The 13127-nt window shown below is 34.0% G+C and overlaps 1 protein-coding gene across 1 annotated transcript in view; it reads right to left on the bottom strand.

Annotated features, from left to right (window-relative positions):
• The window catches only part of LOC109695263 (zinc finger MYM-type protein 2), a 97269-nt gene that overhangs the window by 38454 nt on the left and 45688 nt on the right, over positions 1 to 13127 (bottom strand). Inside the window, 5 exon segments of the mRNA XM_020177681.2 lie at positions 1756 to 1928; positions 5388 to 5538; positions 7708 to 7824; positions 10465 to 10580; positions 11026 to 11176. Of these exon segments, the coding sequence (XP_020033270.2) occupies positions 1756 to 1928; positions 5388 to 5538; positions 7708 to 7824; positions 10465 to 10580; positions 11026 to 11176 (708 nt within the window).

Here is a 13127-nt window from a genome sequence, read left to right as displayed (position 1 = left end):
ACTGTTTGTTGTTATGCAAAACAAATTCCAATAATAAAACTTCGGGCTGAAGAAGTGACTCAAGTAGTAGAGCGCCTGCCTAGCAAGTGTGAGGCCCTAAGTTCAAATACCAGTAGTGCCAAACAAACAAACAAAAAACTTCCTATCTTTACTGTCACAATACAATAAAAAACAAAAATATATAAAACCCCCTGGGCTGAAGATGTAGCGTAATGGTAGAGTGCTTCCCTAGCATCATAAAACCTAAACTTCAGGCAAAGGTGCATTTGGTGGGCTATACTAAAAGGAAGCATTGAATATGATCAAAGAAATGTCTTCTGAGTTATTTCCCAAAAATGTTACTGTCTACAGTAGAAGAAAATGCTGATTTAGATAATATGAACAATTTGAGAGAGTGTTAGTCCTCTGCATATTTCTAAAATTTGGACTTCAAGACAGGGCTGGTGGACTGGCTCACATCGTAGAACACCTGCCTAGCAAGCATAAGGCCCTGAGTTTAAACCCCAGTACCGTCCCCCCACCTCCCCCCAAAAAAAGACTTAAGTCATTCAAAAGCACAATGAGGTAACTTTTTTAAAAAGTACCTCAAAACCTTAAGTCTCAATTATTTTACCTTAGACAACCAGGAAAGTATCTCCTCTTTTATCTATAAAATCTAGTTAATGTGCTGAGCTATAGATATTTAAAAAAAAAATCACACCAAGAATTCCTACAATTCTCCTAGTAATACTTTAACACTAATCACATTATAAAGTGAAATAAATATTCTCCATATTTCAACATTTTACTGCTTATGTCAAAACATAGATATCTATCTTCACATGCTTTAGAACTGCATTCACAATGAAGCTTTACCACTGAGATAGTTTTCCATGTTATCAACATAGAAATTATTAACTTTTCTCTTGGATAATATCTAAATTTACCCTCATTTTCTCATCCACAAAAAGAGATAAAACTAATGCAATGGTCCGAAAGAGATTTGACCTTTTAGATTTTCATACGACAGAATCAGTATCTCTGTGTTTCAAATTAAATGGTTTTGGCATGTATTTAGGGTCATTTCAATATGAAAGCCTCCAAAACACCATAATTAAAAACGCTGTGTACAGTAGAACTTTTCTACAATCCCATTACTTGGGAGGTGGCAATGTGGACTCAAGGGCAGTCCAGGGGAATAAACTGCAAGAACCCCATATCTCAACAAACAAGCAGGGGATGGTGGCATGGCCTGTCATTCCAGCTATGCTAGAGCTGAATGTAGAAGGATTAAGGCCACCCCATTTAAAAAATGTATCTCAACTATAATGTTCAACACTGCTAATAGAGACATCAAGAATATTTCTATTTGGTGAAATGAAGGCACAAGAAATTTTAAAGAAATAATATACTTTGTTGAAATTAGAGAAGAGGGCAAAACAGGTTCTGCCTGGAAGCTGGGGGTGGGGAGGGGAGAGATGGCCCAAACAATGTATACACATATGAATAAATGTATAAACAATTTTTTAAAAAAAGAAGTAAAGAAAAAATACCCTGTGTTGAGCCACATCGATAAAAATAACCTAACCCTTGGTAACACCTAAGTTATAAATTCCACTTCAAGTTAAAAAGGACTGAAATGACAAAATTTTACTGAGCAACACAATCAAGGACAGGCTTAAAATATGCACATGTCAAAAATAAGTTAGCATATTTGTTACAATTTTTAACCATTCGACAAAGTAGCTGCTGCAATAAAAATCTGGAGTTATTTACCTTATAGTACCAATCCTGAAATTTTTTACAGCAGTCTTCACTGCAGAAATCTCTCACAACACCATCAAGTTCTTTAGTTGCTCCCTTCTTACACAGCTGAGAGCAATAGTTGCACGTAACACATCTTAATCCTAAACGCCTTGCAAAATCCTGTTTATACAGTAGTTTGCAGCCTAAAAAAATTTAAGGAACAAATATTAAGACAGAATACATGAAAAAACCAAATTTTGAGCTGAGACATCTTACAAATCTATTGGAAGGGCTTCCAAATATAAGGCATGAGGCCAAGTTCAAACCCCACTACAGAGAAGAAACCACAAACCTAATACATTATTAGTTTTAGAAAGTCTCCAATATGGAATTGGAGAACATCATTCTGAGTGAGGTTAGCCTGGCTCAAAAGACCAAAAATCGTATGTTCTCCCTCATATGTGGACATTAGATCAAGGGCAAACACAACAAGGGAATTAGACTATGAGCACATGATAAAAGCGAGAGCACACAAGGAAGGGGTGAGGATAGGTAAGACACCTAAAAAACTAGCTAGCATTTGTTGCCCTTAATGCAGAGAAACTAAAGCAGATACCTTAAAGCAACTGAGGCCAATAGGAAAAGGGGAACAGGTACTAGAGAAAAGGTTAGATCAAAAAAGAATTAACCTAGAAGGGAACACCCACGCACAGGAAATCAATTTGAGTCAATGCCCTGTATAGCTATCCTTATCTCAACCAGCAAAAACCCTTGTTCCTTCCTATTATTGCTTATACTCTCTCTACAACAAAATTAGAAATAAGGGCAAAATAGTTTCTGCTGGGTATTGGTGGGGGGGAGAGGGAGGGAGCGGAGTGGGTGGTAAGGGAGGGGGTGGGGGCAGGGGGGAGAAATGAACCAAGCCTTGTATGCACATATGAATAATAAAAGAAAAATGAAAAAAAAAAAGTCTCCAATAAATTCACACATAAAGACTTCTCTCTGAAACTCCTGGGATAACATCAACCTGTAAAAATTGAACCAAGATATGGGATATTATATTAAAAATATATTATCTAACATGTGGGTTCCACATTATCTTCATGCTTAATATCGTAATGCTTCAAGATACTACATTTTCTTTGCTCTATTAAGTACTAGACTGAGTACTACAAATAAGCACATTAGAGAAATGAGTGATAGCAGACTGCTGAGCGTCTGCTTGGGTCATTTTATAAATTTTGGCATGGTAGCCAAAATTTCTGTCATCCTACACAGACTCTCCACACAAAAGTAAAACTGGCTTAATTACTTGCCCAAAGAAAACACTGGGTATCTATTCCTTTACTGAAATAGTTTTAACCTACAACATGAATACATTAAGTGCCTTTATATGTCTAATTTATCCCCTGTACCATCTCTATGAAGATTAAATAACCTTCCATACTGAGGAAGATACATGAGTAACATTCCATACTCAGTCATACTATGTCATCTAAGTACAATGGCTTTCTATTCATATGTATCTACTGAAATCCTATCCATCCTTAATAAGGAGCTCAAATTTATACCTCTGTCCACAAACTATTGTTATCAGCTTAATTTTAAATGACCTTTCCTATTGTCAAACATGACTTATGTTTTTTTCCTGGAGAGCTTGCCATGTAACTCTTGCTGGCCTTGAACTCAAATGCTAAATCCCGCTACCTCAGCATCCCAAGTACTGGGATGACAGCTATGCACCAACATGCCTGGCTATGCAATATTTCTTTTACGTAATATATCTAGCAATTATTTATGCACTATCCTATGATTTCTATTATCTTGAACTACATTTTTAAATGTCTTGAACTACATTTTTAAATGTCTTGAAAATTTACCTAACTGGATTTTTTTTTTTTAAAATGGTACCGGAATTTGAACTTAGGGCCTACACCTTGAGCCAATCCACCAGAACTTTTTTGTGAGATAGGGTCTCACAAACTGTTTTCCCTGGCTGGTTTTGAACCGCAATCCTCCTGATCCTGCCTCCTGAGTAGCTAGGATTACAGGTGTGAGCCACCTGGGCCCAGCCCAGATTTAGATGGTAATACTAGGTGTAGGTTTTGTTATTTCTCAGTTTCCAGCAGAAAACTAGGTGAAGTAAGAGAAAGCAAAAAGTACACCATTTAAATCCCTCCAAATGAAAATCATGTGCTTAAATGTCAATTATCTATTTGATGCTCTTTATTCATTTACAGACATCCACATAGAAATCTAAATGACACAAGATCATTAACATATATGTGAGTAATCAATATCAATGGGTTCATACTTATGGCTTATGAAGACTGTAATTACACAAAAACGCAAATGTAAAAGAGTAACTTAGTTATTAAATGTTATAAAGTTTTACAATTTGTCACTGTTCATTATAGCCTTGTTCTTTTAAATCCAATAAAGCACGGCTCTAAATGAAAAGTAAATAAATCTAAATAGGAAAGCCTTGTTTTTTAAGTAATACCTTCTATCTTAATACACAATATACTATTACATGTGAAAAGTATAAATGGAGGCACTTGTGAATACACTGATAAACCTCTAGTTTTATTTTCATTCCCTACTGCTGCACGTAGGATTTTCCAACATTCCCCTTATCAATAGAAATACACAGAAAAAACAGAACCAGGAAAAAATTCTCATTAGAAAATATAGGTGAAGTCTATGGCCATACCCTGAACGCACCCGATCTCGTCTGATCTCAGAAGCTAAGCAGGGTCGGGCCTGGTTAGTACATGGATGGGAGAAAATACAGGTGAAGATAGCAGATAGGAAAGCTGAAGTTGAGCGACTCAGACCAAAGGAAGAAGAGAAAATGAAAACCAGTTTAAAACAAGAATGTGACATACTAATAATGGCAAGAGTCTGAAACCCATAGCTACAATCCTGGTTCCCATCTCTGAAGAAGTACATTTAGAGAGTTCATTTCTACAATCTGCTGCCTAGCACCAGGGCAACAGAAGTATAAATGACAAAAATGGAAATTCTTGAATATATTGTAACAGGGCCTAGTATTTCCCCTAACTTTTCCCACTATTGTACTTATTGCCACATGTAATTTTCTTTCTGGTGCAGATTAAGTACCCCATATCTCAAATGCTTGGGATCAGAAGAGTTTCAGACTCTGGAATTTTTTGGATTCTGGATTTTCATGCACTCTCATGTTGGTCCTTAGAATGTTTCGGATTTCAAATTTTCAGATTAGGGATTCTCCACCTACATACCAAAAACCTTTATAGACCAGCAGTAAGCCAGGCAAGGAAAATGGAGCTAATGGAAAATAATTCTAACCCACTTGGAAGCCCAACATTCAGGCCACAGTGTATAGGTTTAGAAATGGCATGGTATGAAAATGCTTTTATTTTATTCTCAAAACATCCTTGTAATGAAAAAACTAGTTACCAAAGTTTGAGAGAGAAAACCTTGAGGCCCAGAAGAACTCTGCAAATACATATGAAATAACAAAGCAAGTCAATAGAAAAGTGAATTCAATTTTTTCTGTTAAGCTGTATTAAAATTGTCCAGCAACTCTTAGATATATGTACTTATTTATTTTTAAGAATTTTAGCATAAAAACATTAATTATCAATAAAAGTTATGAACAACACTGCATGTACACTTGCCTTCACTACAGAAAGGTCTCTTAACGCCAGAGAAATTTACTGTTTCATGAAGAGTCTTCTCCTCTTGACAGTATTCACAATATGTAACTATGCAATGCAACTTCTTATAGTCATCTGAACAAGTTTTGCTGCAGAACTGATGCACTTTGTTCTAAATATACAATAGGAACATCGGTAAGTATATGACAACCACCTCAAAAATACATTTAAGAAATATACCACTCTTACAGAGAACAAAGTTAAATTATTTATCTCTTTAATGTTATCATCCTTGGGGATATATGTCCTATAAGCAACAGATACCTAGTTTAACCAATTCACTGCTAAATATAAACACAGCTTCACAAAATTCAATACTATTAATTACTTTAAAGTTACTCCATGGAAGGATGAAAGCTTTTAATCACTAAAATAAGAGTCTGGTATTACTAACAGAATTGGAAAAATAGGATGATGGAAAATACAACACGGGTAAGATACAGAAAGATGAAACTGATGATAGTAATAAACTTTTCAATCAAACTGAAATATTCAGTGCTGAACATAGGCAAGTAGATTCAATCACACTCCTGGCACACCTTAATAGTAACAAATCTATCATGACTCATATATTCAATTTGATGCCACCACACAGTACACTACAAAACTTGAGACTGAGTTGGCTCCCTTGAATGGAACATGGTTAGTAATAATTAAGTTATTTCTCCTGGTCTCAATTCTACAAGAGCCAGAGCTACTTTTCAAATAGCCAGCCAGGTAGTTATGAGCATGTTAAAACTTCCAGGAAAGCAGCTAGTTTTTGTTATTATGGAGGATATAGATAAAGTCTAAATCACAGATCTAACGCTTATCAAAGATACCTGAAGGCCAAAATAAGAAAGGTGAGAGAGTCTAGGAACCAATTCAAGTAGTTAAGACAGTCATGAGTAGAAAGGTGCCCTATTATGAACATAAAACTTACAATAGGAAAAAAGACAACAAAGAAACCACAAGTGGCAAAAATGAAAAAAGAAGCAATGGGACCCTAAACTCTCAACCTTCAGAGGGATTAGACAAGCTCAACTCTCACTTAGTGTATTAATATCTCTTAACTGCTTCCAACACTTAACTTCCATGTAAATAAAAGCAACACATGAAGAGTATAAAAGTTGGGTAGCACTGACATGGACATAGCAGAAAAGACCCCATTTTCATACAGAATTATCAAAATTCTATTTTTCAGGATCTTCATTTCCTATGTGATACTATTTTATGTGCTCGTTTCTGAGTTTCTCTCCTCATTCCTTTACTTTCTTTTATTGGGACTTCAGTGTCATTTCTGCTGTTACTTGAAGAGAGTATTAATCACTAAAAACCATCACAAACACCAACAACAGTTTCAAAAGAATGTCTTGTTTAAATGCTCTGGAAACAGCACAAACAAAATAATTAAAGAATTTTCCAGGTACTAAAATAATGACATTTCAGATTTCCTTTTTTTAAACTCTTTTTATTTTTTTATTATATTATTGTACTGAGGGACAATATGTCAGTTGAATTCACCTCCTCCAACATTCATTCTCCTTTTTTCCCCTCTCCCCCACTCCTGGAATAGTTTCAACAGGTCTCATTTTTACATTTCCATTTTCCATTTTAATACTATCTTTTACCTAAGACTCAGCTAATTGGGTAACTTGCCAACCACCACTATTGAATTTTGACTCAACAGCAGTCTGTTGTTAGTTCTGTATCTTATATCCCCATATTCTTATGTACTCTATGAAAATGAAAAGAAAGAATGATCAAAGGTAAGCAGTAATGCCTGATTACTGTGCCCTCCTAAAAACAAAAGTCAACGCTCAGAGCTGCTAATGGCAAAGGAAAAATTAATAAACTAGTGAAGAAGGATAAGAAAGAAAAAATAAACATATTAAGATTCATAGGCCTCTAATTCTTTCACTTAAATATTAAAGTGACAATGTAGTACAGGACTAACTAATTTTTAGAAGTACTGTATGACACAAGATATTACAATTCACAAATAATTATAAAAACATGGGGAAAATAATCTACAGTCTCTCTAGCTATGGAAAATGACATTTTATGCTTTATTATGAACAGATACATTTTGTAAATAACTGCAATGCTTGTTCCTAAAGAGAAATAGAACCTGTTCATTTTACTCATACATGAGTAAATAAGCTAATCAGCACAAAAATCTAAAACATTTATCCACTAATAGATTTCCAGATAGAAATTCCAGTTATTTTACTGGAATTCATTCCAGTAAAATAAGATTCATTTTAGCATTAGATAATATACATAAGAAACTATGACTTACCTCCCATTCCAGGATTTCTGGTTTTGAACAAAAGGAATTTTTGCAATAGTTGCATTTCAACTGAATATCACTTGGTGCTACGAACTGGCCATTTGGAGATGACTGCATGCTTAAAGCCTAAAATAAGAACAAAATATACTGAGCCTCATATGTGTATCAGAATTTCTACTTTTAACAACTGTCAATATCTATCTCTAGAAAACAGTATGTATCTCTGTTAAATATTTTTTAGCACACAAACTACATTTCTGAACTGTCTTTAAAATATAGTATTACTCCTTAAAAAGCAAAATTTGTTTTACCAAAGTATTACTATTTACCTAAACTAAGAAAATAAAAACTATAGTTCAGCTATTTTTCCACTTGGAATAGTGAAGCTAGCTTTACTAGTAAATAAGTTAAAAAAAAAAACCTTATTGCTGTCTCCAATAATCAAGTATTTATTAATGATTTGCACCACTGAATCACTGCCATCATTTTCATTTCAAGCCCATCGTGAAAATAGCCTGTATTACTTTGAAAATTTAACCACTTCCTCTATAAAGGTGTGGGAATGAAGGGTGGAGATTTCAGATGACATTCACACCAGGAACTTATTTTAGCCTTGTTATTTTTTTAAAATAAAGTTGAAATAATTTACAGAACAAAACAGGATTTGTGAGCAAACACAGACTTTAAGGTTTTATCTAATTTTCATTCTGAGTAATGAGTACATCGGTATCTATCATACTTTTGAACAATGTCCCATTATACTATACATGACCTTGTGAATGTATAAAGGAATTAGTAAAAGTATTCAAGGTACAATGAAGGAAGAAAGAAATCTTCTTAATCACTTCTTAAACAGCTCCATATACTACAGAACATAATTGGAAGTTTGTGAAGAAAATAAAACATACAAATTGAAGACATTTACTATTAGGCGAATAAAAATTTTTAAATAAAAACATTATGAGAGTTCCAACAAAAATAAAAAAAAAAAAACTGAACCTCATTAAAGTTAACCACGCTTTCAAAACAAATGGAGTATGTGGTGGTCTGAATGTCATGTTCTCCCAAAACTCATGCTGAACTCCTAACCCCTTAAGAGGAAGAGCCTTTGGGCCACCATCCAGATCTAATTTGTACCATTGTGTTTTCAAACCTAGAGGGGAGAGGGAGATTTGTGGAAGCTGTTTTACCCCTTCTATTATGTAAAGACTTGTAAGAAGGCACCATCTATGAAGAAAGGGTCTTCACTAAACACAAACCTGCCCATTTTGAACTTCCCAAACTCCAGAACTTTAAGAAAAAACTTGTATTGCTTTTAAGTTACCCATTATAAGGCATTTTGTTACAGTAACCTAAAAAGATTAATAGTACTACCCTATTATCTTACTTTTAAAAAGAAAAACACCTCATAAAGATATAAAGCTCAAAGAATATGGCTTGCTTTAAGAGAAAGAAAAAAATGTTCTGATTCTGTTAGTAAACTTTGAATTATTCATATGTAAACAGTGATAGAGTGCCTTAAGGCTCATCTGGGTGTATTCCTCAAAATTGAGAGCCTAAATTAAGTACTTTCTTAGACTGTACAATGTACATATATACAGACTATCATCAAATCATAGCCAACACAAGATTCTATTAAATGAAAAGGGGAGTGAAGAGATTTACTATTATAAGCTAAGTGTATCCAACAACATAAAAATGGAGTAAAGATAGTTTAAGACCTGACATGTAGCATTTCAGACACTGCCCTCTCTTCAAATTAACCATTATTCTAGTTTAAGAAAAGGCAACACAGGAGAAACAATATTTACCACATTGAGATCAATGGCAGTGATCTCAACTTCTAAAATAAAAAAAGCTTAGTCCTGAGAGATTTCATCATCTGAACTCAGTAAGGACGTAACTTAATAAAAATAACATTCACTTGACTGAAACCAAACAGGCTCAATTTAAATGCTAGTAACTTCTTGTAACTACGGTAACATTTATGACTATATTTTCAGTGTAAATAAACATAGAGCACAGTACCTGGAATAAAGTAGAACTGTTGGATGAATTAACTCATGAAGCATGGCTTTATGCACTGGTTTGAACCTTTGGGCAATACCCTGAAATTTTCACACACAACAGGTAAACCTACTAGTACTACCTAACTAATGCTTGAATCCCCTCTAAACTATTCCTTCCAAGTGGTCAACCAGGATAAGTTCCAGAAACATTATCTTCTGAGATTATCCGTTATCCAACATTGAAGAACTATGCCAGAAAATTCATTACAGTTACAAAAAACAAAAAAAAAAAAAAAAAAAGCCTTCCTGAAATTCATCCCATATTAAATTAAAGCCTGCTATAAATCTAATCCCCTCTTTATATGGCTCATTCCTAATATGGAAAGCAAATATGTTTATATTTCCAGGTACAATCAACCTAGATATTTCATTCATTTATCACAGAACATAGTTCCCTCTCAGTTTTACAGATTACTCAAACCATCTTATATGAAAACATTACACATCACGGACTAAATTCAAGTACATTAAAATTTATTTTTCTTTAAGATTTGTATTATAGTAACAATTTAAAAGCCAATCATCTTAACTGTGCTGAAGCAGAGAACAGGTACAACCAGGTCTTCTGTGACCATTCTATTATCTCCACCCTCTGATTTGACCCTTAACAAACTACATAAAAATTAACAGATAAAGTTTATTTCACTGATTATTTTATATGTGTGTTTTATTGGGGGTGGGGAGATAAATAACAAACCTGAAATTTAGCCACACAATTGGAATTGCAAAAGTTATACAGTTTTCCATCAGGCATTGTGGCTTGGTACTGAGGTAAAGAGTTTCGCTTACAAAAATGGCAAATAATTCCCAAACCTAGGAGAAAAAAGGTACATATTTGATTTTGTTATAATGTAATAAAAAGGTTTTTTTCCAAATCTTAGCTGATTTTTAGTTTTGAAAATGGACCTCCTATAAACTATTCTATTAGCTGTGCCTTAAATATTCAATTTTATTTCTACCATAAAAAATAGAGTGGTATTATGTCTCTAAAACATATATCAACATATCAAAACTGTTTCAGATCATTTTTGGATGGAGTAACAACTTTACCTAAGAACATAGATATGGAGAGAACGTGATTAACTTAAAAACTGAAAATTGTAGAATGGTCAAAATAATTGTAATAGATTATAGCAAAGACATTTAGCATGAGAAAAATAAATAAAAGGAACTAAAAACAAGCACTAATACAGTATTTAAGAGAGTATTATATTTGAAATGTAATTAGTTTTTAACTTTCCGAATACCTGAAACTTACTTTGCGATTTTGCATATTTTGTCTTGTGACTGTTCATGCAAGCAGTTGAACAATATGGCTCCATATATCCATTAGGACCTATACACTGAGTCATATCAAAAAACCTGCACTGTGTTCGGCAACCAGTACAAGTTGTCAGTTTTCCATATTTCTAAAATTTGAAGCATAAAAAGAAAATTTAAAAAACTACCATTTAGCTAGAAAAAAAATATCATATTTTCATCATTCTTTTTTTTTCTCTATTTGAGACATGGTCTTGCTATATATCCCAGACTAGCCTCAAACTCTTAATCTTCCTGCTTCACCCCCCGCCCCCAAGTGCTGCAATTATAGGTATGCACCACCACACCAGACTCATTATACATTTAACCCTGCAAAATAATTCTGTTAATCTCCAATTAGTTTCAGAGTCAAAACTCTTTATCTATAAGCAAACTGTAAGTTGGATGACTAATAAATTAAATCCAAATATACCGACAATCATCAGCTAATTCTCCTTCAAACATAGATAATCTTTCTCTATTTAATCTGGCTTGACAGAATCTTTACATATAAGTAAAAAATTCAAAGTCTAAAAAAGGACCAGTTCTTTTTATTACAACAGCACACTTCTTTGTCATTTCAAAGAAATTTAATGGACTTACATTGGTAAGTCTTAATAATCAAAAGTACTTTGAAGGAGAAATTCAGAAATGTTAAATACTTTCTCCATTGAGTTGCTATAGTTCCAACCAGTTTTAGAATTTCTCTTAAAAAAATTATTTACTAGCCATCTATTAAATTTAAAAAGCTAATACAGTCACAATAAAATATAAATATGGACTACAATAAAAATAGTATTTAACACTCAAAATTACTTCTTGTTATTAACTGGAATTAATATGTAATTAGCCAACCAACAGTAATAATAGCATGGGTGAATTCTCCTACCATGGGTGAATATTTACCCATAGTGAGGTAACTCAAAAGAAATCTGACAAAGAATATGAAGGTTAAGACCAAGGAGGATGCCTCAGAAAGTGCTAAGATAAAAGCAGTACACTGAAATGCATGTAGTCTTTTTAAAAAGTATAATTCTGATGAACTAGTGTATTTGTATTGAAAAATTATCTTCTTAGTCACAATTTGAAATCAACCATGAAGATGGGCAGTGGCACACACATGTAACCCCAGCACTTAGGAGACACATGAATCATGAATTCGAGGCAAGCCTGGGTTATGTATAGTGAGATCCTGCCTCAAAGAACCAAAAAGATCAAGTCTTTAAGTACTAATGGTACTGATCTCCTTTCTGAGTGACTACAGAAGTCTGTCATAACCAAGTTCAGTATCATAAATCATGGTGTAGTATAATCATATCCTTCTTTTCGTGTACTATTGAGAATACATAACCCTACCTTCAGACTCAAGAGCATCTAGTCCAATAGGGGCATATAAGAAGGCCTCAAGATGAACCATGGATAAATGAGTAACCATTATTACAGAGGATGGTGATCAGGGCGAAGTAACACATAAAACGGATAAACACCATAGAAAAACTTCACAAACACTACACAGTACAAGATTTCCAAAAATGAAGCTAATAAATTAAAAATAAAAATAATAATGATAAGTAGGGCTAAGAGTATATAATTTAGTGGTTGAGTGTTTGCCTAGCATGCATGAGGTCCTGGGTTAGATCTGCAGTACCACCAAACAAAAAAACCCACAAGTTAACATCTATCAACATTGAAAGAAAAACATGTAACTTAGCATGCAACAAGTAGAACAGGTATGTGAGAAAGCATAGCTACTTATGTGCCAGGAATATATGTTAGAATCATTCTTCTACTATAAGAAAATAGCCAGCTGGCCGCTGGTGGCTCATGCCTGTAATCCTAGTTACTCAAGAGGCAGAGATCATGGTTCTAAGCCAGCTTGGGCAAATAGTTCCATGAGACCCTATCTCAAAAAACCCTTCACAAAAATAGGGCTGGTGGAGTGGCTGAGTTCCTGTCCTAGTACCCTGAAGGTGAAGGCCTTGAGTTCATGCCCTAGTACCTCAAAAAATAAATAAGAAAGAAAATAGCTGGTAACAACTATGCCTCATTTCCTTCAGTATC

Source organism: Castor canadensis, chromosome 10 (assembly GCF_047511655.1).
Source record: "Castor canadensis chromosome 10, mCasCan1.hap1v2, whole genome shotgun sequence".
NCBI lineage: Eukaryota > Metazoa > Chordata > Mammalia > Rodentia > Castoridae > Castor > Castor canadensis.
This window is presented reverse-complemented; position numbering and strand designations above follow the sequence as displayed.